At 31.6% G+C, this 27,944-nt stretch overlaps 1 protein-coding gene across 3 annotated transcripts in view; it reads left to right on the forward strand.

Annotated features, from left to right (window-relative positions):
* Positions 1-3,706: 3,706 nt before the first annotated feature.
* The window catches only part of LOC111624788 (yrdC domain-containing protein, mitochondrial-like), a 31,906-nt gene continuing 7,668 nt past the window's right edge, over positions 3,707-27,944 (forward strand). Inside the window, exons 1-5 of one of the 3 annotated variants that reach the window (XM_023367737.1) lie at positions 3,707-3,811; positions 13,448-13,631; positions 13,859-14,093; positions 17,744-17,877; positions 21,834-22,100. In XM_023367737.1, the coding sequence (XP_023223505.1) occupies positions 3,763-3,811; positions 13,448-13,631; positions 13,859-14,093; positions 17,744-17,877; positions 21,834-21,900 (669 nt within the window). In that variant the 5' untranslated portion in view covers positions 3,707-3,762 and the 3' untranslated portion in view covers positions 21,901-22,100. Of the gene's footprint in view, positions 3,812-5,867; positions 5,999-13,447; positions 13,632-13,858; positions 14,094-17,743; positions 17,878-21,833; positions 22,101-27,944 lie in introns of those variants that run through there. The other 2 variants (XM_023367736.1, XM_023367735.1) reach the window with 2 other exon arrangements.

Consider the following 27,944-nt stretch of genomic DNA (forward strand, 5'->3'; position numbering starts at 1 on the left):
ATTTAGAGAGCTTTTAAATATACTAAGTATTAAAAAATATTAGATATTTAGATATTTTTAATAAATGTTAAATGTTAGGGCTCGTTAACGTCGGTGCTGCCATCTATTTATTTGAAAAAGAATGTTTCTAAACAATTACGACTCCTTTACTTTTCTGTTGATTAATCAGAAAAGAAATTAATTTTTTAAATTTATTTTTTCAAGTTTTAGTATTTTTGAACATATACAATTCATTAATTTTTAAAATATTTTTATATATTTTTTTACAAGAACAAATTAAATAAATAGCACTATAAACCATTTTTACCAAATTATCTGAAGAAATGTTCGTTTTTACATCGTTTAAGTTACTACAAAAATTCTAAGATTATTGTTATTATTATGACGCGTTGATTTTATATATTCTGCTAATTATTTATATATACATGAAGGAGTTTATTATTGTTGATCCTGTAATGTGTGAGAACAGCTCTGGTATCATCTATCAATAGATCTAGAGTTGCTCTGGTGATCTCTGTGATCGATCCACGACAGATTCTAAAGATTCAAATTACTCTCTAAAAAAAACGCAGTTAATCAGACTGAATCGATCCAAATTTTTCAGAGCAGAGAATCTTAAATTTATCTGCAGCAGCCATATTTTATCAGACATACTGCAGCAGCCATATTCTTAATTGGAATATATGATCATATATTCCAATTAATTTCCATCTTTCTGATAAATCTACTTCTACATTTTAAATTTGCAAATAGTAATTTAAGGATTTATCCATTAGCTAATTACGAATGAAGTTTAATTCCATTGGAGAGTTTATAAGATCTTTCTCTAGAGTTTTACTCTTGAGATAACTGTTTCACGGCGAACCATAATTCTAAGGATAGTGATTTTTATGAAAGAAGAGTAGCATTGTGTGTTTCCTCAATCTCTTTCCAGAGCAGAGTTCGCTTGACTTATGCGAAACACCGCTCGGTTTACACTATTATTCAAGCGTTAAAATTCAGTTATGAACTGATCCTCAACCATTTTTTTCATCTGAAGAAAATCAAGGAAAAAGACAACTTTTTGGTGGCGATAATCGGCACGCCTGGGTTGATACTGCGTTAAAAGGACATTTTATATATTTGTTGCAAATATTCTAATTTCTCAATCCGAGAAGGTTCAATCAGAATGTCTCTAACAAATATATGAAATGGGATGATCTATAGCAGGGGCAAATCCTGACCAAAATTTTCGGCCATACTGAAAGTTATAATAAGAATAATAGGCCTATCTCTAGGACTAAACAATAGGCAGAAACGTTATTTGGTGTGAATAAAAAAGTATGAACTATTATAAAAGCCCATTATATTTACACATAAAATACATAAAATATATTATAATGAAAAAGTATTGAAAATTTATGTTAATAATTCAAATTATGTGGGCCCTTGACTCTGGGGAATAGGGCTTAAGCCCTATTAATTTCTATGTACATCCGCCCCAGTCAGCATACAATACATGTATGCTGGCTGGGTACCGCAAGCTTTCGATACAATCTGGCCGTGTTAAATGCTTCGAATGACGTCATGCTCTCGCGCTTGTTTGTTGCGGCAAACCTCCACACGAGCAAGCGATCGAGTTCCCGCAAGCATGGCACTGACCTAACAGTTCAGTATTCACCCTGTACAAGGCTTTTCAGGATGATGTATTCAATTTCTGTATCAGTTTCCCAACGATTTTCTTGATATCTTTGACATCTTGAAATCCCGAATAAAATACATGGTGTTTATAATTAAAGTTCCACTTTGAAATGGGCATAAAATGAAAACTACGGGACAGAATGTTATCAAACTTGGTAGTAGTGTACAGGACGTCTTGGAATTTTATTTCCCGGAAAAAAAAATAGTTCAAAAACTCACCATCAGCGGAAAATGGCGCGATCTGCAATATTGTTAAACGAAATAAGACATGAAGACATCGTTGAAAATGTTTTTAATCGGTTTTATATAGTAAAAAGCGTTACAGAGCATGTTCAATGTGATGTCCACCATTTTTGATAAGCAAGTTACATCGCATTACTGTGTTCTCAACAGTAGCTCTTAGCATATCGGGAGAAACTCCACAAACAGTTTCGTTTTAAAACGATTAAAAACATTTTCAACGATGACTTCATGTCTTATTTCGTTTAACAATATTGCAAATCGCGCCATTTCCCGTTGATGGTGAGTTTTTGAACTATTTTTTTTTTTTTTTTTTTTTTGCGGGAAATAAAATTCCATGACGTCCTGTACACTATTATCAAGTTTGATAACATTCTGTCTAGTAGTTTTCATTTTATGGCCATTTCAAAGTGGAACTTCAATTATAAACACCCTGTATTTAAATAATTAATTATGTTTGAATTAATTTGGTTTGAAGTCATTTATCATCTAAATCAGCGCTGTCCAACTTATCATAGCCCGCGGGCCATATTTTCTTCACCAAACATTTCGGGGGCCAAGAAGGTTGCTGCTGTATTCAGCCGGGTTAAGTGAAGTTACGCAAACTAAATAGTACCTACTTTAAATTCAAATTAGATTTAAATTTTCACATAGTAAAATAATTTTAATATTAATAATAATAATTTAGTANTAAATTCTTCACAGATCGTGTTCCAATTGTTCAATTCTTTTTACTAGCCTTGTACTTGTATATGTATATATACAAGGCTAGTAAAAATAATTGAACAATTTGAACTCATACACACAATATAAAATTATTTTCCACTTCATTTATACAGGGTGAGGCATTTTAACCTGAAAAAGTGAAATATGTCCAAAACTAAGTGTTGCAGAGGAATTTGTTTAAAATAAAATGTATTTGTTTTGAAAGAGAAAGGGACATAAATTTTTATGAGTATGTTTTCAAGGTCAACTTGTTATTTCAAACGAAAAACTGTACAATCGACCCCCATATAACACTGTTGATTATCCCGTTTTCTATGAATTCCACGTTGTACGAGTCACTTAGATTTTACAAATACGTGTGCCTGGCTGTGAACGGCTCACGTATTTGTAAAATCTAAGTGACTCGTACAACATGAAATTCTTATGAAAACGGAATTATCAACAGCGTTATAGGGGGTCAACTGTATTTTTTAGGGCAGCAGAATCTATGCGAAATGACGCATAGATTCAGCTGCCTAAAAGTGGGCAATACTTTTGACAACATTTCTATTTTAAATGAAGGCTAAAACACTTCTTTCCAAAGAAAAAAAAACTAATACTTTTATTAGCAATACATAAAAATTCAATTTTATTGAATAAATTATTCTAACAAGAGTTTAATCTCGATGTGTTCAAGAAAAGATTACTGAACAAAATAACATAGGAAAATATATTAAAAACCGCTCAAAATAGAAACCAGAACCGTGCAATACCGTTTTACACAGGTTTTTTTGTTTGATATAACCTTGAAAACATGCTCAAAATAAAAAAAAAACAAACCCGTTACCCATCGCCTCCTTAATAAACACATTTTTGGTTTTCTTGAACAAATTCCTCTGCAACCCTTGGTTTTGGAGATATTTCACTTTTTCAGGTTGAATGCCTCTCCCTGTATATCTATGCATAACAATACAATTTTAAATAATAATAGATATACTGTACTGTATTAGAAAAAAATAACAAATAACGATATTTAGCAACTAGCGACAAATGTACCTAGTGGCGATTGTGGACATTTGTACGAAGCACGTGTTCTATGTTGTAAAGTACCGATTTGTTGCCTCATTCGTTGACAGTATGAATGGGATCATTAATATCGGTCGGAATGGCTTCACTTCGACTGAAGGTAAGAATTTTGATAGGCCACCATTTAATAAACTCTTTACTTTAATTAAATGCATCATTATTTAGAAGTTTACATAAACTTTAACTGAAATAAAAACGAAAGTATTTGCTTAATGTATTAATGAATAGTTTCGTTTTTCATTTACATCTTATATAAACATCTGAATTATTTAATATTTCCCTTACAAGCAATAATATTTAATTTAACGCCAAGTAAAATTACACTCGGCAAGAAAACAATTCGTTTTCTTAATTTCACCAAAAATGCTAAAATTGTGTTGTGGATTCTTTCTCCAAAGTAATGCTTCCATCACGAGTCCACACCTTTCATGTTTTGCTGCCTTTTCTACATTAATTAAAATTAATTTTGAATATGGTATTTATTTCTAAGCAATACATCACATTTTTTCTCTCAGTCTCAACATTCTCTAAATGCTTGCCTTTCATTTACAACACAACAGTAAGGAAGAAATACTGGGTAAGTTTGCAGATGTAAATGACACTTTTGGGACCTTAACATGTCATAGGAGCAAAAAAGGAACCATACCTGTACAATACATGTGACCATTTGTGAGATTAGCTCCCCCGGAAATCACTCTGCTTCCATGGTGTGGTGGTCAGATATTCTAAAGATATTTATTGATAAAAAACAAAGAAAAGTTGCGGACTTAATGTTTGCAACCAGGTTATGTTATAGACATTGTGACCAGTGCCTATAATGTAAATAATGAATGCATTAATTAGTTAGGGATTTTTTTAAAATTTAATGTTAATTTTATTTATGTGAGGCACAGATATAAACAAAGTAAAATTGTAAAAACAAAGATGGCAACTGTAAAAGCAGATGAACCACTTTTTGATCAGGTGTAGGTGTAATATTAAATAAGTGATTAATAGTTGTTATTAGTTAATTGTTTATAGGTATCTCATTCTCTTTTCTATGATTTGTTCTCCTTTAATTATAGTTTGAAATATTTGAGAATAATTCTAAAATTATATGTTGATTCATACATGACCATAAGAACTATTTCTATTGTTTATATAAAATTTATCTAAAGTGATAAAAACTTATTAAAATATAAGGTAACATTCTATGAGCGAGGGAGGGGGCTACCTAGTTAAAAGCAATTGAGCGATGTGTGGGCTGATTTTGGGGGGGCTATATCTTGTGAAGAGTCGCATGTAGGGGTGTGGTTCATTAGACGTTTTTTGATCACAAAGGGGGGATGTTGGGAAAATTGCGAGGGTTCATACTCCTCTCCCCCACTCATGGAATGTTACCAAATATAAATAAAATATAAAATGGTTTGAATAATAAATAAAAGTCAAAAACTTTAAACAATCCAGCAAATCGTTTTTTAATATCTTAAAAATGCTTTTGATTGCTTTAAGCAATCATCTTCAGTTATCATTCTGAATCAAATCAACAATTCGAAATTACGTAAAGCAAAAATTCAAAAAGCAGNGGCAATTCTCATCATTCTCAGCGATAGGTGTTATATAACAATTACTATGGTTGTATGGAAATACTGAATATAAATGGCGTTTGCTTGCAAAATCCTCGCGGGCAAAGCCGCGGATAACAGCTAGTTTAAAATAAAATTAAAAGCATTTAAAATATACCAAAATATCATTAATTGTAATACAAAGTAAAAACTAAATAATATTTTCAAGTTTTAATTCTTTCCGCCCTATGAGCGCTAAGAGAATTTTTTTTGTATACCCATCGTAGTTAAACCCACAATAAAGGCGACCGAGTGAAGCGGGAAGCTCAATAAATTCGGGACAGACTGCCCAAGAGAAATTCCCGGGTAGTCGCTGGCACGGCTCGGATTCGAACCCGGGTTCCTCGGAGCGGTAGGCTGACGTCTTAACCGCCTCTAAAAATGAATACAATAAACATTTGTTTTACTATTAATTAATTTACGAATAATAAATAATTTAATTTTCGTAATTATAAAAATTAATAATATACAATTTTAAATAATAATGCATATACTGTACTGTATTAGAAAAAAATAACAAATAACGATATTTAGCAACTAGCGACAAATGTACCTAGTGGCGATTGTGGACATTTGTACGAAGCACGTGTTCTATGTTGTAAAGTACCGATTTGTTGCCTCATTCGTTGACAGTATGAATGGGATCATTAATATCGGTCGGAATGGCTTCACTTCGACTGAAGGTAAGAATTTTGATAGGCCACCATTTAATAAACTCTTTACTTTAATTAAATGCATCATTATTTAGAAGTTTACATAAACTTTAACTGAAATAAAAACGAAAGTATTTGCTTAATGTATTAATGAATAGTTTCGTTTTTCATTTACATCTTATATAAACATCTGAATTATTTAATATTTCCCTTACAAGCAATAATATTTAATTTAACGCCAAGTAAAATTACACTCGGCAAGAAAACAATTCGTTTTCTTAATTTCACCAAAAATGCTAAAATTGTGTTGTGGATTCTTTCTCCAAAGTAATGCTTCCATCACGAGTCCACACCTTTCATGTTTTGCTGCCTTTTCTACATTAATTAAAATTAATTTTGAATATGGTATTTATTTCTAAGCAATACATCACATTTTTTCTCTCAGTCTCAACATTCTCTAAATGCTTGCCTTTCATTTACAACACAACAGTAAGGAAGAAATACTGGGTAAGTTTGCAGATGTAAATGACACTTTTGGGACCTTAACATGTCATAGGAGCAAAAAAGGAACCATACCTGTACAATACATGTGACCATTTGTGAGATTAGCTCCCCCGGAAATCACTCTGCTTCCATGGTGTGGTGGTCAGATATTCTAAAGATATTTATTGATAAAAAACAAAGAAAAGTTGCGGACTTAATGTTTGCAACCAGGTTATGTTATAGACATTGTGACCAGTGCCTATAATGTAAATAATGAATGCATTAATTAGTTAGGGATTTTTTTAAAATTTAATGTTAATTTTATTTATGTGAGGCACAGATATAAACAAAGTAAAATTGTAAAAACAAAGATGGCAACTGTAAAAGCAGATGAACCACTTTTTGATCAGGTGTAGGTGTAATATTAAATAAGTGATTAATAGTTGTTATTAGTTAATTGTTTATAGGTATCTCATTCTCTTTTCTATGATTTGTTCTCCTTTAATTATAGTTTGAAATATTTGAGAATAATTCTAAAATTATATGTTGATTCATACATGACCATAAGAACTATTTCTATTGTTTATATAAAATTTATCTAAAGTGATAAAAACTTATTAAAATATAAGGTAACATTCTATGAGCGAGGGAGGGGGCTACATAGTTAAAAGCAATTGAGCGATGTGTGGGCTGATTTTGGGGGGCTATATCTTGTGAAGAGTCGCATGTAGGGGTGTGGTTCATTAGACGTTTTTTGATCACAAAGGGGGGATGTTGGGAAAATTGCGAGGGTTCATACTCCTCTCCCCCACTCATGGAATGTTACCAAATATAAATAAAATATAAAATGGTTTGAATAATAAATAAAAGTCAAAAACTTTAAACAATCCAGCAAATCGTTTTTTAATATCTTAAAAATGCTTTTGATTGCTTTAAGCAATCATCTTCAGTTATCATTCTGAATCAAATCAACAATTCGAAATTACGTAAAGCAAAAATTCAAAAAGCAGTTACATAAATATGTTAACATTTACCAAGCTTAAATAATTGCAAAAATTATACAAAATAATTAAAACGAAATAAAGAAATAAAATAAAATATATACATCCAGTAAAAAATTATCTTAATTAACCTTCCTGCTTACATAAACTACGTCAACTCACTGTAGAAGGATTTCCATGCCGATGACAATCTGTCAGCATCCCTATGATTAATGCAGTTTGTGTGCAACTGCGCCTTGTGAATTTCTACTTTTTCCAAATGTTTCAAGGCCTGCCTGTATCTTGTAGCCTTGATGATCAACGCCCGATCCCAAAAGACCTCAATATTCTGCTGCTTAGCAAAGGCAGCAGCACCGTAGAGTCTATGTTTTTATTCACTGAGTGCTTATGTTCAGCAATTCTTTTAAGTTTCTCATGGTTGCTCCTATGTATACCAGATTAGAGTTAAATCTACGATCTTTTAACGGTATAGAGTATACTCCTGCCATCGTGTTGCATTCGTAACTGCCTTTATCTTTCCTTAAGAGCCTGTATACGGTGGGATTACGCTTGTAAACTATCTGTATATTCTTATTTCTGGTAACTTTCTTAACCATTCCTTTGAGGAACGGTATGTAATTGAGCACAACTCTTTCTTTATGCTGATTCCCTCCCCGAGATGGGTGGCGCCTCCGACAATTTGCAATGAGAGCATCTAGTCTTTCTCTACAGTACCTTTGCTGTATCGCTATGTTTCGGATATATTCCAATTATCGCAGATGTAAGTGTCACAGATGCTGGTGCAATGCGTGTGTGCCCTCCTTATCCATGAACGAAAAACTGCCATTTTTATATGTTCAGGGTCTGCGGAGTTCCTAGGAATGACAATAGGAAGATAAGTGGGTTTCTGGTATATATCTGTTTTGATTTCCCCTTCTGTGCAAGTTATAGATAAATCCAAAAAATTAACATTGCTTCCACTTTCCTGCTCCAGAGTTAATCCATATGGGTTGTCGTTGAGCAGATCTATAAACTGGTTAACTCTGCGATTATCTTTCTACAAAATAGAGATATCATCCACATACCTTGCATAAGACAATATGTCTTCCTGGAACGAGGGGAGTATATCTTTTTCGAGTTTACGCAACACTAATTCACAGAGTATAGCTGACATGGGGCTACCCATCGGTACACCCCATGCCATGTATCTTCAAATTGAAAGAATAGATGCTCTCATTGCGAATTGTTGGAGGTGCCACCCATCTTGGGGAGGGAATCAGTGTAAAGAAAGAGTCGTGCTCAATTACATACCATTCCTCAAAGGAATGGTTAAGAAAGTTACCAGAAATAAGAACATATAGATAGTTTACAAGTGTAATCCCACCGTATACAGGCTTTTAAGGAACGATAAAAGCAGTTACGAACGCAACACGATGGCAGGAGTATACTCTATACCGTTAAAATATCGTAGATTTAACTCTAATCTGGTATACATAGGAGCAACCATGAAAAACTTAAAGAAAAGAATTGCTGAACATAAGCACTCAGTGAATAAAAACATAGACTCTACGGTGCTGCTGCCTTTGCTAAGCAGCAGAATATCGAGGTCTTTTGGGATTGGGCATTGATCATCAAGGCTACAAGATACAGGCAGGCCTTGAAACATTTGGAAAAAGTAGAAATTCACAAGGCGCAGTTGCACACAAACTGCATTAATCATAGGGATGCTGACAGATTGTCATCGGCATGGAAATCCTTCTACAGTGAGTTGACGTAGTTTATGTAAACGGGAGGTTAATTAAGATAATTTTTTACTGGATGTATATATTTTATTTTATTTCTTTATTTCGTTTTAATTATCTTGTATAATTTTTGCAATTATTTAAGCTTGGTAAATGTTAACATATATTTATGTAACTGCTTTTTGAATTTTTGTTTTACGTAATTTCGAATTGTTGATTTGATTCAGAATGATAACTGAGGATGATTGCTTAAAGCGTTTTTAAGATATTAAAAAACGATTTGCTGGATTGTTTAAAGGTTTTGATTTTTATTTATAGTGTAGTTCCAGTAAGAAAGTATTTTATTTATTGGTTTGAATAATATCTTGAACAACTGCACTTAAAAATTAAATTTTTTCTGAAACTGGAGTCTGAGCTATGATCCAAAATTGCGATTCAGAACATTGCTTTCCCTTATTAGGTTGTTATATTTACGGATAATAATAATATTATTATTATAGAGTAAAAAACAAATGAATTGAACAGTGTGTAATAAATAAAATAAGAAACACTGATATTCTTTCTTCGAAGAAAATAATAATAGAATAACAAATGATACAATAATTAATTTGATGCTCTTTATTCCATATTTACTACTCTACAAAGTAATTAAGTTTATAAAAAAAACATATAATACAGGTAACCCCCGTATAACACGGTAGTTACGTTCCAAAAAATTGCCGTGTTATGCGAATCCGTGTTATACGAAACAAAGAACTAATACGAAAAGGAGGGTTAGGTTTTAAAAATTAGAAAACATGATGGTATATTTTCATAATTAAGATAAATATCTTCATTAAAATTTTTTAAGTGATATATATTAATATAAATTAAACAATATTTTCTTCTTCATCACTAAAAACACTATTAATTAACCGAGAGCGTTTTCTTTTTGGCAAGTTATCCTTATCCTCTGAGCATTTTTCTGCATTATCTTCAGATCCATGCTTTACCTTTTGCAAAATGTATGTAATTTTAGATTGCTTGCTTCTAGTTAAAAGGTCTTTATAAATTTCCTTATATGGTGCTAAGCACTTATGAAGAATAAAGCAAGTATGGAATAAGGGAAAAACATTCGGCAACATCAGAAGCAGAAGCGTCGAGATCTGGCAACATTGAAACAAGTTTCGAGAAGGACCACGTGTATCGACAGAAGGCGAGAAGAGAAAATTTACATACTTAAGTACAAATAGTTCACGAAAATAATAATTTTCATGAACTATTATTAGTTAAGTATGTAAAAATTTATTACATTTCCTGTTGTACGAGGGTTTTACCCAATTCTCGAACCGTGTCAGAGTGAATCCGTGCTATAAAAGTACCATGTTATACGGGGGATGGTACCAATTCTCAAACCGTGTTAGAGCGAATCCGTGCTATAGAAGTGCCGTGTTATACGGGGGTTACCTGTATTGTTCAAAGTAAAATAGACTCCAGAATAATTTCGAAACAGTCTGTTTTATTTACGATCTTCAGACTTACATTTTTTAATAGTTAACTAACTTCAATTCCAGTTTTTATTATTGAAAGTTATTTGTTACAAATCAAAATTGGCCTGAACCGCTTTTAATAGAAATGTACTCGATGTTATATTTCACACATAGAAGTTATCAATAAATAATGCATATATTTTATTTTGTTGTCTTATATATGGTCACTTTGGTTTACCAGGTTTTTTTTAAAAATTTTATATTATGAAATTTGGGTCATGGAACCATTACAAACATATATATATATATAGTAATACCTCGACTTATGCGAACCTGGAGTTACGCGATTTTCAAATCTCATCGATTTGTATTTTGTTTGAGCGCCATGCAACTCTTGATTACTCACTCCCCCACACTATTGTTCAGCTTACATGTTCGGATGTGTCGTGCGGAATTGACACATAGCTACAATTTATTTTGTGTTATTTATTTCTGTATTTGTTATATCTATGAAGCCTTGAGAGACTCTATGTCGTGATTTCTTGTAACTGTGAACGAATCAAAAGACGAGATAAGATTAATGAGAACATTTATTAGCTTACATACATCTGACTTGGATTTTACAAGAATTGTGAAATTATACCCCGACTTATGCAAATTCAACCTGCGTGGTTATCGCTTGGTCCCACCTATCATGTAAGTTTGGGGTATTACTGTATATAGGATCGAGGAAATGAAAAATTTGAGAAATGCTGCTGTATTGTTCTGGCATCATGTATGTGTTATCACTTTATTGTCTATTGAAAGCAGTGATTCTTAGCAACTGTGGCAAATATTCAGCATACAGGAATTTTTCTTAGCAACACAGTGAACTTCTAGAGCAATCTCTTGTGAGATTGCTATTGCTTCCATAGTAACTAACCACCACTTGTTACTACCACTGGAAAGTGCAAATAGAATCAAGGCTTTATGCTATGGATGAGTGTTCTGGAAATAATTACAAATTTTGGTGCCAAATTTATCAAAACTGGAAAGACATATTTCATCTGTATTGGTTGGTCATTAGGTATCTATTAACATTGTTAACATTTGCTGCAAATTTCATCAAAATTTATCAATATTGGCATTTCCATTATGGGTTTGGCCAGGCCTACAATGAGGTGGCTGGGTGGAAAGGACGAGGATTGACATTTCAGGAACAGACCATCCATGAAAAAGTTATGGGTTTGGTTTATTTCAGTGTTTCTCAACCTCTAACGAATCATCATCCCCTTCAATGTAGTATCGCCCCCTTCAATGAAACTGTTACATAGTATTGACCCCTTCACTACAAAATTCCGATGCCGAGGGACAAGACTAACGCCAAATTTGTACTGTATTGAATAGACTAGTGACTAGTATAATGTTATTTGTTTAATTATTGTACGATATAACAAATAAAATATCTAATTATTCTTAATATAATGTTTTACTATATCTCCCAGAAAATTGTTTTTCGCCCCCCAAAATATAAATTGTTGCTAATCGCCCCCCTCAACATGGAAAAACGCTCACATGAGAAACACTGGTTTATTTGTTTGTGACAATGCAAACATGGGCATGCGTCCTGGAAGACTTTCTAAGGGAAACTGGCCCTCATTTAGGTATTACAGACATGAAGGAAATCTAGAAAACTCCATGTGGCCACCTTGTTTGCCAGGCATGAACCTGTGTTCAACTACCCAGTGTTTAGTGGTTTGATCCTGGATTCCCAGTGCAGTAGACTGATGTCTTAAACACATTGATCATCCAGCCATTTGTAAAATTTCCCTCAAAAATATAAAAAAAAGTAGCCCTTTAAAGTTTAAAACATATGATTCATATTTTTAAGGGAATGTTTCCCATTGTAGAATGGCCATATAGCCATTATGGAAGGTCATTGCCATCAAAATGTTGTTCCAGTAAATGAATGTTTTAACAAACTTGTTTTAAAATTTGTTAATTTAAATTATTGTCTTTTGAGTAATTTTTTAATTACATGTATAATCTTATAATTTGTTTAATTTTTTAATTATAAGATTATACTTATAATTTTATAAAAGTTAATTATAAGTTTTACTTGTATGCTTTAAACAGTTAAATAAATTCTTTCTTCCAAATATACATCTTGAAAAAATAGAAACTATGCTTATATTCAACATACAGAAAAAAATCCAGCAACAAGTTGCTTAACTTTCTTGGCCACATTTAGTGGCATTATCTGTTATGATATTTTATTTTAAAAACTTTTTATATTGTTAACTATTATAAAATGGCAAAAAGCTTAATTTTCAGGGTAGGGATGGGTTTTATAAAAAAAAAATTGTAAATGCTTAAAATCATTAAGTCCGACCCTACTGGAGATACACATGACTGCCTTTATCTCCCTACCCCGTTGACCTTTAACCACCAAAATTTAACAGTATCAATCCCCCTAATAAACAAACCTCACTTCAAAATTTCAGAAATTTTTGACAAAAAGCACAGAAGTTATTAAGCCTCAAAAGGGTGAACAAAATTGTGCCCCACTCACTCACTAACATCCATACATACAGAAGAAAACTACCAATTTTTTTTTCATTTCTTGATGTTTCAAGTTGTCCTGAGCTCAAAAATGTAAAAATCTTGGGGAGGTTATTTTTTTGACCAATTGCCATACTTTCCCTCTGTTATATATAATAGTCAGTAAAAATAATTCAGTCTTCAATTTAATTCTTAGTTCTTCAAATATGTTGTAATTAATGATAATATTTAAAAACTAATAAGTTTTAAAACTTAACTTATTAGCAATAAAACAAGCAGTTAAAGCCCTGTCAAATGGTCAGTTGATAGCAGTGCCTACAGATACAATATATGGAATTGCAGCACTTGCCCAAAACAATCAAGCAGTGGATGCATTGTATAGAATAAAAAGAAGGGATCAAAAGAAACCAATAGCTATTTGTGTTTCAGATATAAGAGACATTCCAAAGTAAGTGAACAAATTTCTAAATGATATTAGCAGTCAATGATTTTATTATAAAAATGTTTTTAATGGACCTATAAAGAACTGACTTGTTTATGTTATTTTTTTTCTTTATATTCTCTGAATAGAAAAAGAAAGATATTCATTAATAACTGATGTACTATTTTATAACTTTAAAGTTTTAAAAAAATGAACACTTTATTAAATTTTATTATTAATATTATTATTTGAAGATGGGGAAAGATTACCATACCTTTAAGTTTATTGGAAGATTTACTTCCTGGGCCAGTAACAGTTGTTTTAGAAAGAACATCGGAGCTGAATCCTAATCTTAATCCAGACACATCTCTCGTAGGAATTCGTATTCCAAATCACTCATTTCTTCAAGCAGTTACGAAAGTGTGTAATCAGTGTTTGGCTCTTACCAGTGCAAATATTAGTTCTCAAAGCAACACATTATCTGTTGAGGTGAGTTTAATATTTTTATTCAAATTTATGTTAAAAAAAATAGTAAAAAGAAATTTTTACTATTTTTTTTTTTTTAAAATTATAAACAAACTCTTGAATGATTTTTTAATGAAAACTATTTATTATTTATATCAGTTGATTCAGTAAATAAACAGTTAGAATTATTTTCTCTCATATGAATAAAAATAACAAATATAGAGTATCTTTTTTTAAGTAACTGTAGCTGTTACCTGCGACTTTGCCCATGCAGATTTTGCAAGCAAACCCCATTTATATTCAGTATTTCAACAACCATAGTAATTGTTATATAACACCTACCGCTGAGAATGATGAGAATTGCTGAGAATCAAACAAACTGTTTTCAATTTGATCAATTTTCTGGAATGTTTACAATCGTTCTATAATTGAACCAATATGCAATTCAAATGTAAAATGGTTCAAACATTTGGTTAAAAAATCAAATTATATAAAAATAATTATAACATGTCTGAAATGTTATCAATTTAATATACCTAAGTACTCAATGAAGACTAAATGTAGTTGAAAATAAAAAATTGCATCTAAAATAGTATAGTAGAAGTCGTTCTTCAGGTTAAGCCTTAATCCTCTCCCTCTCTCCCCGCAGGGGAATTTCGAAAAATCCCTTCTTAGTGTGCGTTTTCATGACATACCCTAACTGTGTACCAAATATCACCTCTTTAGGTTCAGTGGTTTGCTCTGGGCAATGATGAATCAATCACTCAGTCAGTCAGGACAAGTAATTTTATATACAGTGGTGCCTTGTATAATTGTGAGGGGCTAGCCATGGGTACTGAGTAACTATGATCGTAGTATCACTTAATCGGCGTCTAGTTGTTAAACTAGTCCTCTGTTTGTCTAAAAGGATGGGTTTCCTAATTCAAGGAAAATCAAGGGTGGAGGGACTTACAGATTGAAGATTATTTTAAAGCATTAGAGGATTTTGTAATCACTTGTTCCCTTACGTCAGGATTCCCGACACCAGTTAATCAAATTTAGATACGCAGATTAACACGTGTTATGCTTCATAGAGGGAATAGGTTTGATTCAGGCACTTGAGACATTCCTTTAACAATAATAAAACTAAATTTAATAAGACAAATGAATAAAACTATACACAAGGGAATAATTAATCTAAATGTTTAGAGAGAGAGAGCTCACAATTTTCTATTATGATCATACTATCTCTGTGGGTTTCCTCTTCTTTATCTTTAGTTTCTTTATACTTTAATTCTTGAACTCATTATTAACTTCTGCTGGTTACGACTATGGGCGTTGGCCTTAGGGATGCTGTATGGAATACATTCGTCTTCTATGAGATCTTCAAGCATACTCTTAACTAAGGGCGTTGGCCTTAGGGAGCCAATATGGAATATGTCTTCCTTCTATGGAATTTCGTGGCGTACTCTCCGAATTGTACAAAATCATTTTTATTTCTCCTGATTTTCATCCAATCAACATTTTGGATTCTCTCACGTGTACAGAGGAAAAGGGGAAGTAACGAGGGGTTAACAATTTCCAGGGTGCTGAGATTTGTAGTAGATAAGATTAAAACAAAAGGATGTTTCAACTTCCGTTGCAGGAAGTGACTTTTTATCAGTTTCCCAGTGTTAGAAAAATGCTATTTTCTCACCAAAATTAAAGAATATTTTTTTCCATTAAAAATTTAACTTTATAATTAAATTATTATTTAGTCACAGGGGCTACTCAGATCTCACATTATGTATGCCTCGAATAACGGACGCTGCGAACAACAGACTTTCTGTTCGGCCATTACNAGGATGTTTCAACTTCCGTTGCAGGAAGTGACTTTTTATCAGTTTCCCAGTGTTAGAAAAACGCTATTTTCTCACCAAAATTAAAGAATATTTTTTTCCATTAAAAATTTAACTTTATAATTAAATTATTATTTAGTCACAGGGGCTACTCAGATCTCACATTATGTATGCCTCGAATAACGGACGCTGCGAACAACAGACTTTCTGTTTGGCCATTATGTGACTCAAGCAACGGACTGGCTGCGAACAACAGACTTTCCGTTCGGCAGTTACGTGAGGCAAACAATGGATTTTCTGCAAACAAGTGCAAATGATGTTTCCACTCTTTTGCTGTTGCCAATGACAATCTGCTATTTTTATAATATATTAGTACTATTAGAATATATTATTAGTATATCTGAAGTACAGAGCTCCCGTTGGGATTTGGCTTGCCCCCTTGTTTATTACGTACAGTACATCACCTCAGTGCAGGATATTTACATTTATTCAAGTGTTGTGTAAATCATGGCTTCTAAAAAAAACAGAAAGGTGATTTCAATTGAAACAAAGTAAGACATCATCAGAAGGAGTGAAAGTTGACAAAAACTTCCTTGTCAAATGGGGAGAGGCTCAGGAGTTTACCAGCACTCATTATCCAAACAGAGCTGAGGCCACAGGATCAAAGATTTCTACAATGACACCCTTGCCTGTCATTTCTGACAGGTGTTGAAGAAGAGAGAGAGACAGACCACCTTGGACATGTTTTTCAAGAAGCCAGCTGCCAAAAAACAAAGGATGGAACAAGAGGAGTTGACCCTGCAAGCTCCGATAGCCTCTCCTGAATTTGCTTGCAATTAAAAAACAGTAAAAAGAGACCTGCTGCAATGTGTAAAAAGTCTGTATCTGTATGAATGTGTGGAAAAAGTGTTCCTCCACCTCCTCACAACATCTGACTATCTGGCATAATTGGTGACTACTCCATTTTCAATTTTTTTTTTTAATGGTACAGTACGGTTATTTTATGCTGTGGAACGAATTATATGTTTTAACATGTATTTCTATGGGAAAATGCGTTTCGTATAATGGACTTTTCACTTAACAGATGTGCACTTGGAATGGATTAAGTACGTTATACAAGGCACCACTATATTTAGATTATATTTCAAAAATTTAGTTCAAGTAGTATAGCAAGTGAATCATAGAATTTGAATATAATAGGCTAACGTTGTGATCATAAGTGGACATTAGTTAAAGCTAGAATGTATTACTGTTGTCATTTCACCTGTTTCAGATTGTTAGTGAGTCTTTAGAAGTTCTTTTGGTGTAAAGTTGTTTTTGGTTGGATCTATTACATTGTAAGTACTGTACTTTTTTGGTATGTAAATTTTTATGGGTGTCTAACATTTACTTAATATATCATTTTTTTTCAAGGAAAGCCAGATACCTCAGCTAATAGATATATTTTTGTTGTTAAGTGAAATGTGTTTTCTCTCTACATATGTTCCTACAATTAATATATTCTCTGAAAAAATATTTTTGTGAATTTTTTTCAATGCTAAATTTCTTAGACACTTGTTCTTGGAATAAACTTCTTGTAATAAATGATAACTAATATGGGCATTACAGGAAATTTATACAGTTGACAAATGATTACACTTTTCAGGATATTGATAAATGCTGACATTTTAAATCTATAATAGATTTTGTGTGAAAATTACTTATCTGCAAATTCTAAATTGTTTATTTTACGTTTGTTGCCATATAATTATCATATATTTAATTTAATTTATCATTATGTTAAGTATTTGGTTTTAATATTTAATAAAATAATCTATAATAAGATAATCTTAAATTATTAATTTTGATATTTTATAGGAATTTAGGGAATTATGGCCTCATCTGGAATATGTGTTTGATGTGGGTCGTCTAGATGATAATTCTAAACGATTAGGTTCGACTGTGATAGATCTTTCAGTTCCAGGTTATTATAAAGTAATCAGGAAGGGTTGGTAAGTATTTTGCTTTATTATTAAGATTGTAATTATTATTTAAATATCTAATGATGTATTTCTTGATTCTAAGATGCACTTTTACTTTCTCGACTTTTATGTATATAACATAGGGAAGTATATGAAATCGTGTTAAATTTAACCCTTTTGGCATCTATTTCATTTAATCTTTCAGGATGGATAATGATTAAGAAAAAAAATTTGGCATGATATCTTGTATGTAAGGGCAATTGATGCTATTAAATTTTGGTGGTTAAAGGTAAAAGGGATGGGGAGTTGTGTCATGTTTCAAGTGGAGTTGGAGTTAATGACTATTTTACTCATTATTAGCATTTACAATTTTTTTATAAAGCTTATCTGTACCCTCAAAATGAAGCCTTTATCCTTTTATAATAAATAATAATAATATAATTTTATTTTTTAATAAAATCTCATAACAGATGCACCACAGTCAGTTTTATTTTAAGTAATTATTAACTGAAATAAATAAATATAAAAAAAACTAAATAAAAATACACATCTAGTAGATTTAGATTTGTCTTTGGAAATTTTTCTACAAAACGAGGGCAAAGCCTGGAATAGCATTACTTTTGGTGAATGGAATTGACAAAGGAGCATGTTGTGAACTTTCCTAGTGAAGTTAGTAAAGTTAAGCAACTAGCTGCTGGATTTTTTTAAATCCATTTTTTTTTTTTTTTTTTAAACTAGAGATGTAGCTTAGAATCATTGGCATCTCTCATGAATGGACTAGGAGATGCATTACACATCAATTAAATGTTGTCAGCTACACATCTCAATGGCCATATTAATTCATATGTGCTTTGCTGGCAAAGTGCTTTAAATTTAAACTTCTTTTTAACGTTTCAAAATGTATACATTTAAAATGACATTGTGAAAACATGAAAATAGAGCTGCCAGATAATCTATTTCATGGCATTCAAATTGACTTTCTAACTTGTAGTTATGTAGCAAAACTTATTAAAATTGATTGTTTAAAAATTATTCCCTTTATAAAAACATCTTAAAATTCAATTCAAAACTCAGTCTCTCTTTAAGATTGAGGAAATACAATAATACATGAAATATAAAATTATTTATTTCACAATCAAATCATAGTACAATTAGCTAAGTGTCAGTGATCAGTGGCTTCAGCCTATCTCAAAACTTTAGAAATTTTCATGAATGTCAGACTATTCTTCATCATTCAATGCTTCTATTGTAGGTATTGTCATGCTAAAGATGGGCATGCTGTAAAAAGTCCTGTTAATGCCTACAGTGGAGAAGGAAGTAGGAAAAAAAATTTTTTGATTGGTGATTATGGCTGAACTTTATAACCAATTGATAATCTTAATTGAAGAAAATCTGGAATAATTTTTAAAAAATCTCTTTATGGGGGGAAACTTTTGTATAAATAAGATGAGGAGTATTCAATTTAGAAACTTAAAATTAACATACATAAAAATAAATGATAATTTTAAATAATATAATGCAAAATTTGTTGAAATCTACATCTAGCAACTGTAGAAACATTTTTCATAACATTCATAATCAAGATAAAAATGAGATCTGTGAATCTATTTTTAAATACACAAATAATTCTGGCTACGTTTTGCAGTAAAGGATTTTTGTAGCTTTTTGGATATTAAATGTGGTAACAGGAAATCACATGTGATATTGAGTTTTTAAATTAACATTGAATGATGTCAAAAATTAGCTTCTTTTAATGAATACAATTATTAATGGATATTGCTGAAAGTTTATCAAAACACAGTTTAGATTATAAGAACTTTATTGATTATTTATGCACATATTTCCTTTCATTTTAAAAAAAATACAAGTTTAATCTGTGATTTTTATTTGGCTAACTTAGTTTTTTTTTATTCTGATTTTAATAAATAATTTATCTATATACAAACATATACACAAAATCTCTATTGTTGACATAAAATGCAAAGAAATATTGATAAAATAAATTTACTTAAAATTTATTGTACTAAATGTTCAAACAATATTATGTAACATCAACAGATTTGAATCAGTTTTGCAATTTCGTATTTTGCAAGTACAGTGGGTGATTGGTTAACGAACAAATCGGATAACAAACAGTTTCGCGAAAGATTTTTATGATTGGATAATGAACATTTCACTGAACAAACATAAAAAGAAGCGACGGAAATAGCAAATATTGATTGATTTTCCTTTGTCTTCATGTAACTTTTTGGAAAGCAGGAGACGTCGACATCGACGCTCAATCCAGAGTATACTGATCAGATAGTATTCCTCAAACTTTGAAATACTCCCTTGTAATTCCAGCCTTTTATTTTTCTGACAAACAATTCTTTTATAGTATTCGCAAGACTGTCGGGCGGGCACTCATTAAGTTTTGCATCGGTTTTTATTTTCGAAAGGTAAGAGTATAATAGCAAAGGTAGAGAGTGGGCAGAAGATGTCTGATGTTGCTGGGCAGTATGGCTTGAACAAATCTACAGTAGGGCGCAGTTCAATGTTATCTAAGAAAGATACAGTATAATTAAGAAAACTCAAGCAGCTAAAGGAGTAACAAATATCACATCTGAGAAATAAGGAACATTGAAGAGCTCATAATGGAACCTGAAACAGATCTGATGACAGAAGAATGCCAAAACCTCTTCAATGAAGAACACCAAGAAACTTGGCGAGATATGTTTTATTATGAAAAAGAGGATTAATGCTGATATCTGCCGATTAATTAAAGATCTTTTGAAGTGGGAGGATGTCAGGACAATGATCTTAGAATGGCCTAGAAAGGCTTGGGATCTCTACAATTACAATGTTGTTAATTCTGAAAATCCTGAAGAAGAGAGAAAAGCAATCGACATTAGACAGATTATTTAACCCCCACAAACAAAAAACACGACTAATAAAAATGCAAGTCTGTGTATATATGTATATTTATTATTACATATAAATAAACGTAGTAAGAAATATATTTTTTTTAATTTTTTGAGGTCTCTGGAACGAATTAATCAAATTCCCATTAAAACCTATGGTAAATTGATGATTGGTTAACGAACAATTCGGATAGCGAACAAAGTCTTGGAACGGATTATGTTTGTTAACCAATCACCTACTGTATTCTCTTCTTCTGTCTTCTGATTACACTGGCTAATTCCATTTAAGGTTTGACTTAATATAATGTACAAAATTGAGGCTAACTTATAATTTATAGCGTACTCTTGTCATATATTAACAAATAAATCGTTCAGTATTAATCCAGTTGCTATTTCCACAATTATTTAATACTTAATGCAAAAGGAACTGTTTAGATGGATGAGAAGTAGTGCTTCTGATAAGAGTTCTTTTAAGATCTTAATTAAAAAAAATGAGCAATTATTTATTGTGACATCATCACAATACCAGGTTGCAATTTTTAATCATATTTTAAATTTATTTAACTTAAAATATATGCTCTCCATTTCAAATTAGTAGTATCTTGCTCCTGTACAGTACATCATACTTTTCTGTTAGCAATGGAGTCACGCTGGTCATCTATCTAGCTCTTCTCAGGGAAAATTTTTTAATTGAAATAACGTGGCTTCCGGTTTGCATCAGAGTTTATATATAGTTAATCAGGGTCTCCTGTCCCTAAGCTTTCCATATCTGCTCTTGAATTTTATTTATTTAACTGTTCTTGAGATTTAGAAAAGATGGATGGATGACATAGGTCTACAATTTTTGAAATTGCAGTCCAATCACTATTATTATTGGATAATATATGAATCTTATAAATTTTATTAAATATGAATTGTGTTTTTAGTAGGATGCTATCAATTAAGCAAATGAAACTCTTCTAACAGTAAAGCAATATTAGATTAATACAAATTTATATTTACTTTTTAAAAAGTCATGTTAAAAACTTTCAGATTTAATAAAACTTTTAACATAATATAAAATGGTAAATATTATTTTTATTTCAGTGCTTATGATGAAACTATTAAGAAACTACATCATTTTAATTTGAAAAAGCAAAATGAAGATTTATGATAATTGGCTGACAAACTGAAACGATATGAACTGTCATTATCAAATGGTAATGTTTAATTAATTCAGACTCCAAAATATGGTTTGGATGCGATAAATTAAAAAATATTATTGTATCTTTGTTTATATGTTTTTTTAAAGTTATTTGTGTCAATGGATTATATTTTAATATAAGAAAATGCATTATTTATAAAGTTAATTAATGTGGAAATAAAGTTTAAATATTTATATTTAATTTTTAAAGAATTTATTACTAGAAAATAATATAAAAACTTACAAAATTTTATAAATACTCGGTAACAATACATAATCTCTTCTACAAAATTAATTTCAAAATGAAACCTGCAAAATTATCTCTGAATTTTTATTATTTAGATCAAGCCTTATATGTAGTTTTAATTTATAAGCTAATAATATGCTCAACTCAATTTGTGGAGTTGGTTAACTAATTTGTACAAAATGACTTGGCCATATTATTAACTTAAAAATATATAAATGTAGAGTCAATATGTATGTCACCGTTGAAATTTTAATTTTGGTATACAGTCGACACCCCTATAACACAGTAGATACGTTCCGGTTTTTACGAAATCCATTTTCTACGAGTCCTTAAATACATGATCCAATCACAGCCTGGCACATATGCACTTTACGGACTACAGCTATTTGAAAGGTTTTCTTCCATAAAATTAACTGATTCTAGACTAATTTGACTCAACATTTCCAAAATACGTATAATTTTTTGGGAATAATCTATATAAACTATGCTATAAACAAAAAATTGTAGGATTTCATACTGAGTGTGCACCGTTCGACGACGCCATTGCTTAAGCTTGTTTTCGTCATGGAGTGGTGCATCGAATGGCGCTCACGTGCTTTCTGATAAATTATTTTTCTGCGAAAACTTTGCTGAACTTTGAAGACATCATTAATATAAATATAATTTTTATGGCCATTAAATAATAAATGGTTTTTAGTAGGTCCGCTGCTTGTTTAAACTCAACGGTTTGTACAATATCTGCTATTGGTCTAGATTCGACCAATCCTGTTGTGACACAAGTTGGCGATGACGTTTTACTGAATTATACGAGTCCTTTTAGCGTGTTTATATGAATACGGTCACAATTTTTTGCCATCATATAGGAATCCAAACTATATGAACCTGTTTTATAGGGGTCTACTGTATTTGTCTTTATATGAATGATAATTTTTGATATTTGCAGATATTATACATAACAGAATATATGTAAAAAATTGAAATTTTGGTAACAAAAGTGTAAATTCTATTATCATTATGTTGGGTTTAGTGGGTTATACTCGGTTCACACTGGTGGCTGTGTACTATGCTGGACCAGAGTCAAGGCATAGCAACCAAAACAAAACAAATTAAATAAGTGTGTCAGTGTAAATGTCTGTATTCAAGAATTTCCTAACTATGTGGCATGTATTCAATATAGTGGCCTTCTGTAGTGTGATGTATGTATTTCTATTCAATTGTAATGTTCCCAGGCTTTTGTGTAGTGTGTGTGGTATTACACCTGTACAGGAGAGAACAACAAGTACAATAAGCACCCTTTCCATCCTCCACAGATGCATTATTTCCTGGGTGAGTTCTGTGTACTTGCTAATTTTTTCAGTGCATATGTTTTATATATTGTGAGTGTTTGCAATGGATAATGTATGTGATTTTATTGTTTGTCAATGAGTGTGATGTCTGGTCTGTTGTGGTAAATTGTTTTATCTGTGATTATGACTCTGTCGTAGTACATTTTGTGCGTGTTGTTTTCCAATACTGTCTGTGGAATGTATTTGTAGTATGGTTCATGAATGTCTAATAATTTGTGTTTGTTTGCAAGCTCTTGGTGTATTATATTTGCTATTTGATTGTGTCTATGTAAGTAATCTGTCTGTGCCAAGAGCTTGCAATCAGAAGTGATGTGTTGTATAGTTTCTGGCATGATGTGACATTTTCTGCATGTGTCATTTGTGAATGTTGTATCTTTGAGTATGTGTTTTCTGTAGTTTTTAGTATTTATGACCTGATCCTGTATGGCAATCATGAATCCTTTCGTCTCCCCAAAGAGGCATCACCGATCTAACCAGCTATTTGACACAGTTTTGTCAACAAAATCCTGGGCCAGGTTGTAAGGATGCCTGCCATGGAGTGCCTTTCGAGTTCACGATTGCTTGATGGTGTCTATGCCTTTTATATGTTGTGTCATGTCCGTATGTTGTGAGTGTAAGTTTAATGGTGTGTTATTTGNTGTTTTCCAATACTGTCTGTGGAATGTATTTGTAGTATGGTTCATGAATGTCTAATAATTTGTGTTTGTTTGCAAGCTCTTGGTGTATTATATTTGCTATTTGATTGTGTCTATGTAAGTAATCTGTCTGTGCCAAGAGCTTGCAATCAGAAGTGATGTGTTGTATAGTTTCTGGCATGATGTGACATTTTCTGCATGTGTCATTTGTGAATGTTGTATCTTTGAGTATGTGTTTTCTGTAGTTTTTAGTATTTATGACCTGATCCTGTATGGCAATCATGAATCCTTTCGTCTCCCCAAAGAGGCATCACCGATCTAACCAGCTATTTGACACAGTTTTGTCAACAAAATCCTGGGCCAGGTTGTAAGGATGCCTGCCATGGAGTGCCTTTCGAGTTCACGATTGCTTGATGGTGTCTATGCCTTTTATATGTTGTGTCATGTCCGTATGTTGTGAGTGTAAGTTTAATGGTGTGTTATTTGAGTCTGCTAGGCTACTGCTTTATGTAATTATGATGTTTGTTGTTTCCTGTAGAAAAATTCTCACAGTGACTGTATTTATTTGTAGTGAAGGTTAACTATGTCAATCAAGACATGTCCGCCATATTCATGTGGAAGGGTTAATCTTTCTGTGACAGATTTAGGATGATGTTGTTTATGCTTAGTAAGTGTTGTTCTTGTTTTCCTTTGGAGTTACTCAAGATTTGCGAGAGTCCAATGTATAACTCCAAAAGAGTATGTGAATACTGGGATGAATACTGGGATGTTTATTGCTTTAACTGTGTGTTTTGCATTTAACTGTGTACTGAGGATAGCATTTAACCTACTTTGATATTCTTTAATTAATCTTTGCTTTATTTGTGTATGTTCTGTTAGTTTGCCTGTTGGAATCCTAAGTACAGTACTTGCAGAACTCGCCCTCTTCCATGGATTCAATAATGTCCCCATTTCCAAGTGCAAAATCTTCTTTCTTCAGGACTCCTGTTTCTATGTGAAGTGTTTTGCATATTTCTAGGCCAAACTCCATTTGTATGTCCATAGTGTATGAATGTGTGATTTGTAGGAGCTGCTGAAGTTGTTTTTGTGTAGATGCATAAAGTTTTATGCCATCTATGTACATGAGATGTGACAGTGTAAACTGTGTTGTTTTTTCATGTCTGATATTGTAGCCATATTGCATGTTGTTTAACATGTTGGATAATGGGTTCAGGGCTAGGCAGAACCAGAGAGGACTCAAGGAATCTCCTTGAAAAATTCCTTGCCTAATGAATATTTGGTTCGTTTGTATGGAAGTGTTACTAACCCTGAGATGTAGTGTTGTTCTCTAGTGCTGCATAGTGTTTTGGAAGAATGCAATGAGTGATGGATGTATTTTGTACATGTTTAGAATATGTAGCAGCCAACTGTGTGGAACGCTATCGAATACTTTTCTGTAGTCTATGTATGCCATGTGTATGTTTCTGTGTTGCTTGTGTGCTTATCGTAGAATGACTGAATTTATGAGTAACTGTTCTTTGCATCCTCTGTGATTTCTACAGCACCTTTTTGTTGTTCTGTAAGAATGTCGTAATTTACTTACATTCTGTAAGAATGTAAGTAATTTATACAAATGAGATATTTTATTCTTGATTGTCTTTATCTATAAGCGAGTCTTACCAAAGAAATTACATTTAATACAATTAAATCAGCATTTTACACTTGCCGTACAAACAAAGAATAATTTCCTTGTAATAGAAAGATTTACGTTTAATAAAGCAATGTTTCTTTTTACTAGCATGATTTATGTTTGACTATATGCCAGAACATAAAACTGAAAAATTAATATGTACAGTTAACACAAAAAAAAAAATAAATTGTACAAAGTTCTTCAACATGTTTGTATATTTTGTTTGTGATACAGGATGTTAATAATTTGTAGTGTGTTGGAAGACATGTAATTGGTCTGTATTGTGTGAGGTCTGTGGTTTTGTTGTTTTTAGGTTTCATGTAGGTGATGCCCTGAGTAAGAATTATTAATTATTATTACATTTTGATGTTGAAATAAGTAGTACTATAAAATAGTTCTATTTGTTNTTTTATAAATGTCTGCTTTTTACAAAATTTTTAAAATTTTAATTTTGAATGAGTTAACATTAGTTGAACTATTGGAATTCCTGCTCACATTTACAACAGCTGACTAACGAGACTCCCTTCCCACCTTATTACTTCTGATAAATTTGCACCTCCATCTGTATAAACCCTACTTTTTAATAGTCCCATAACTAGAAGTCACAAAGTATGAGATTGAATGAATGATAAGGCCATTGCATTGGAAAAGACTGGCCAATCATCCTTTCATTGCCAAATGTGTTAGATGGTATGTCTCACAACGATTGTGGTATGGGTCTTACACTGTATTGCATAAATGTGATGTTACTCAATCCTCTTTGCTGTAGTTTATGCATGACAAAAGTTTACTACATGTCTTTATAGCATTGCTATTATGTAATGCTGTTGTAACATTGGTTTCGTTATATACCCCTAGCAGCAAAAATTGTAACTATTTTTGAAACTCTGTTAATGGTTTTCCTGTGTCAAGATAAATTTGCATACATTTTATCGATCCATCTCTAAAAATCCATTGAATAATTTACTATTAAATTCTAAATAATCTAACAATTTTGTTTCTAGATACTCTTATTATACTAAAGGTATGCTTTTATTATAGAATTTTTAAAAAATAGAAGCAAAAACTTTCTCTAATTATAGAAAAACATTTATTTTTTTCAACAAAAATTAGACAAGTTAAAAATTAATACTATAAGAGTCAGTCAAGTTTCTATGTTATTACTCAGTAACAAAGGAACATAGCTTGCTATAACTTATGTAACCATTAGTGCAAAGTTTAGGGTTGGCTAATTTTATAGATTTATCACACCTTTTAGGTTAAGTAATGAAAAGAGTCTGAGATCAAATGGAAAAGTAATAGATAAGATTAAAACAAGAACGACTTTATCTACTGATCAAGGAAGAGATGGAAGATCTCTTCCTTGTTTAACATCTCTTCCATTTTAATATTGTGTGTTAAAACATATATAATGAATGACTACCTAAAAATGTACTGAATAAATGACTAAATCAGTTTTATAATTCTACGAATAATAATAACACAAACTAATACTTTGCAAATAGCAAAATTAAAATATATTTGAAAAAATTAAAATAAAACCTAAGAATTACATCTTATATTAGTTCTAGAGCAAACATGTAAGAGATAGAGACATTTGAAAACAGACACAATTAGATGTATTGAGAGTATCTTCAAAGAGGTATAATATATAATTAATTTATATTTTTTTGAGTATGCTGATTGTTTCTGGTGTAACAGATATACACAAAATATTTAACTTAATAAATAATTTTGCTTAGCTATATTATCATTATTATTCTGTAGATTACTACCATTACTTCTTTTTTCATGCTAAGAAAAAACTGCTATTATATATGCACAGATACTGTTTGTGGTGGGCACCAATGAAGAAATTCCTGCTGAATAGTTTTCCATGCTTAATTATTATTATATGATGTTTATATAGTTCTTTGAGTTTGAGGAGCAACCCTTCCAACCCATTAAAAAGGTCCCTTAAGACTATATAATGTTCTAGAACGTTATCTTTTGCTACAGCTATGATTTAAAATCGTCAAAAGCATACTTTGGAATGGCAATCGTTTTGACTGCTGCCAGCATTTCTAGGTGTACAGAAAGTCTCATGGTTCTAGTGTTAAAATAGTAATATTTATCGG

This window comes from Centruroides sculpturatus, unplaced genomic scaffold, assembly GCF_000671375.1.
Source record: "Centruroides sculpturatus isolate CEXI.00-Female unplaced genomic scaffold, Cexi_2.0 scaffold330, whole genome shotgun sequence".
Lineage (NCBI taxonomy): Eukaryota > Metazoa > Arthropoda > Arachnida > Scorpiones > Buthidae > Centruroides > Centruroides sculpturatus.